A 1931-nucleotide genomic window follows, 5' to 3' on the forward strand; every position below is an offset into this window, starting at 1 on the left:
CTAATGCTTCCGCAAACGGGAGTCACTATCTGGCCTGAAGCTGCCATAGTAAACCGGCAGCATGGCTGGCTGGAAGCACCAAACAAAGAAGCGCCGGCGCCACACGGTCGCCGGAACCGCCCGCATAACAAGTATTACATCTGCCCCCGGCACGCTGCAATGCGATTTCCGGTTGCACAATTCCCTGACTTATCATCCATTCTCGATCTCGGTCGCACCTGGCCAACCCCGATGACGAATGAGAAGGGCTGCCCACGGTCACGGCTGGAGTCAAACTTCCGGCCGTTGGTCAAAGTGCCGGTGTAGTGCACCGTCACCTGCGCGCGCGCCCGGGGCGCGGCGAGATGCGATGTAAAGTGAGACACATTCCAGCAGGCAAGGCGGCAGGCGGAGCAGGGTGGGGAGGACCGTGCACACTCTGAAGCGCTGATCTGGCAACCGCAGGCTCTCAGAGGTGTCGGGCCGGGCAGTTGCAAAGCAGCGTCAAACGTCGTCGGAACTGCCCCTGCTGCGTTCGTTGGCGGGCCCCTGCACGCACCCTCTGGCCTCTCTTGGGGTATGTCTTGCCGTCGCCTGCAAGAGGGAAGGGGGCGTCAGGTCAAAGCAGCACCAGCTTGTAGCCGCCGCGCCGGCGTGCGGAGTCGGGAGATGTGCACACTAAGCAGCACCGCTCGCGCGCCCAGTCGCTCGAAGGCAGTCTTCCCGCGCTGCCTGCCAGGGCCCCAATGCTTGCAACCAGCTGCGCCTTTGTCTATGTGCAGTGGCCCCCTGCGATGGCTGCCGATCGTGCAGCCTCACCCTGCTTGATCACATCAACCACCACGCCGCTGGTGGCGTCGCTGCCCTCAACAGCATCAGAGGCCGCTTTGCTGGCTCCAGTTTGCTGCGAAACAATCAACAGGACCACAACGATGAGGGCAGCAGCCACGATAGCGGCCAGCGGCGTCTTCTTCGTCCAGATCGGGCCAGAGTTGGAGCGCTTCACAGGAGCCTTGGCCCGCGGGACAGAAGTAGAGGGCGCCATGATGATCGTGGGAGAAGAAAAGCAGGACAATGGTGTGCGGGCGATTTGGTTCCATGCGGCAGCTCCCGCAGCTGCTCACACGAGTGATGACTCAAAAGCTGACTGCGTGCCGCTCGGTGCATAAAAAGGCCACACGGGTTGTGAAGGTGCACTCGCCATGCCGCACTTCCTCCTCCATCAAATACAGCAATCCAGGCAAGCATGCTGCACTCAGCTGTCAAAGGCCTTGCTGTTGGATGTTCAAAAACCCGTGACGCCCCGCCAGGGCTTCCCATTGTGCACTGCAGCTGCTGGGCGGCCGCGCTTCAACCAACATGTCCAATCAGGACTGCTGCATGCATCTCCATGCTTACACCAGACAACGACAGCAATCAACTGCATTAGAGCAGCAGGTTGTGCATGCCACAAATGTTGAAACGCTCGTCAGGCACAACCAGGGAACATGCCAACAGCGTTTGCCCGCATCCCTGGCCCTCTGCATTCATGTGCATCTGTGCCAAAACTACCCTCCATACAGGCAGAACAAAGGCAGTAAACGGCACGGATCAAGGCCGCATGGACACGCCGCCACACTATTCGGAGGAAACCAAGCAAGCAACCTGCGCTGACTCAGGCTGCAGTATCGCAACCGCCGAACGCCCCCGCCCCTTGGTCTTCGACCCTTGCCTGCATCTCTCCACCCCTTCAACACCCTGCGTTCGCGCCCCGCTCGTCGGTCCGCTCCCCCCTCAGCCCGGCCCCTGGGGCGCCGCCGCCGTGGACTTCACGCCCCCGTTTACCCCCTCCACCCTCACCGCCCGCAGATCAGCCGCCGCCGCCGCCGCCTCCGCCGCCTCTGCCGCCGCCGACGTCGACGCCGCGAGCAGCGGCGCTTCTAGCCCGCCCGCCCCCCCGGCCCCGTCCAGGC

At 62.7% G+C, this 1931-nt stretch overlaps 1 protein-coding gene across 1 annotated transcript; it reads right to left on the bottom strand.

Annotated features, from left to right (window-relative positions):
- MNEG_10857 (FK506-binding protein 1) lies at positions 1-1024 on the bottom strand (the record flags this gene model as incomplete). Its single annotated transcript, XM_014040672.1, has 4 exons — positions 1-69; positions 219-317; positions 539-573; positions 799-1024. 4 exons carry the CDS (start codon positions 1022-1024, stop codon positions 1-3), a joined length of 429 nt encoding a protein of 142 aa, XP_013896126.1.
- Positions 1025-1931: the final 907 nt, after the last annotated feature.

The sequence above is a fragment of the Monoraphidium neglectum genome, assembly GCF_000611645.1.
Source record: "Monoraphidium neglectum strain SAG 48.87 unplaced genomic scaffold scaffold02487, whole genome shotgun sequence".
Lineage (NCBI taxonomy): Eukaryota > Viridiplantae > Chlorophyta > Chlorophyceae > Sphaeropleales > Selenastraceae > Monoraphidium > Monoraphidium neglectum.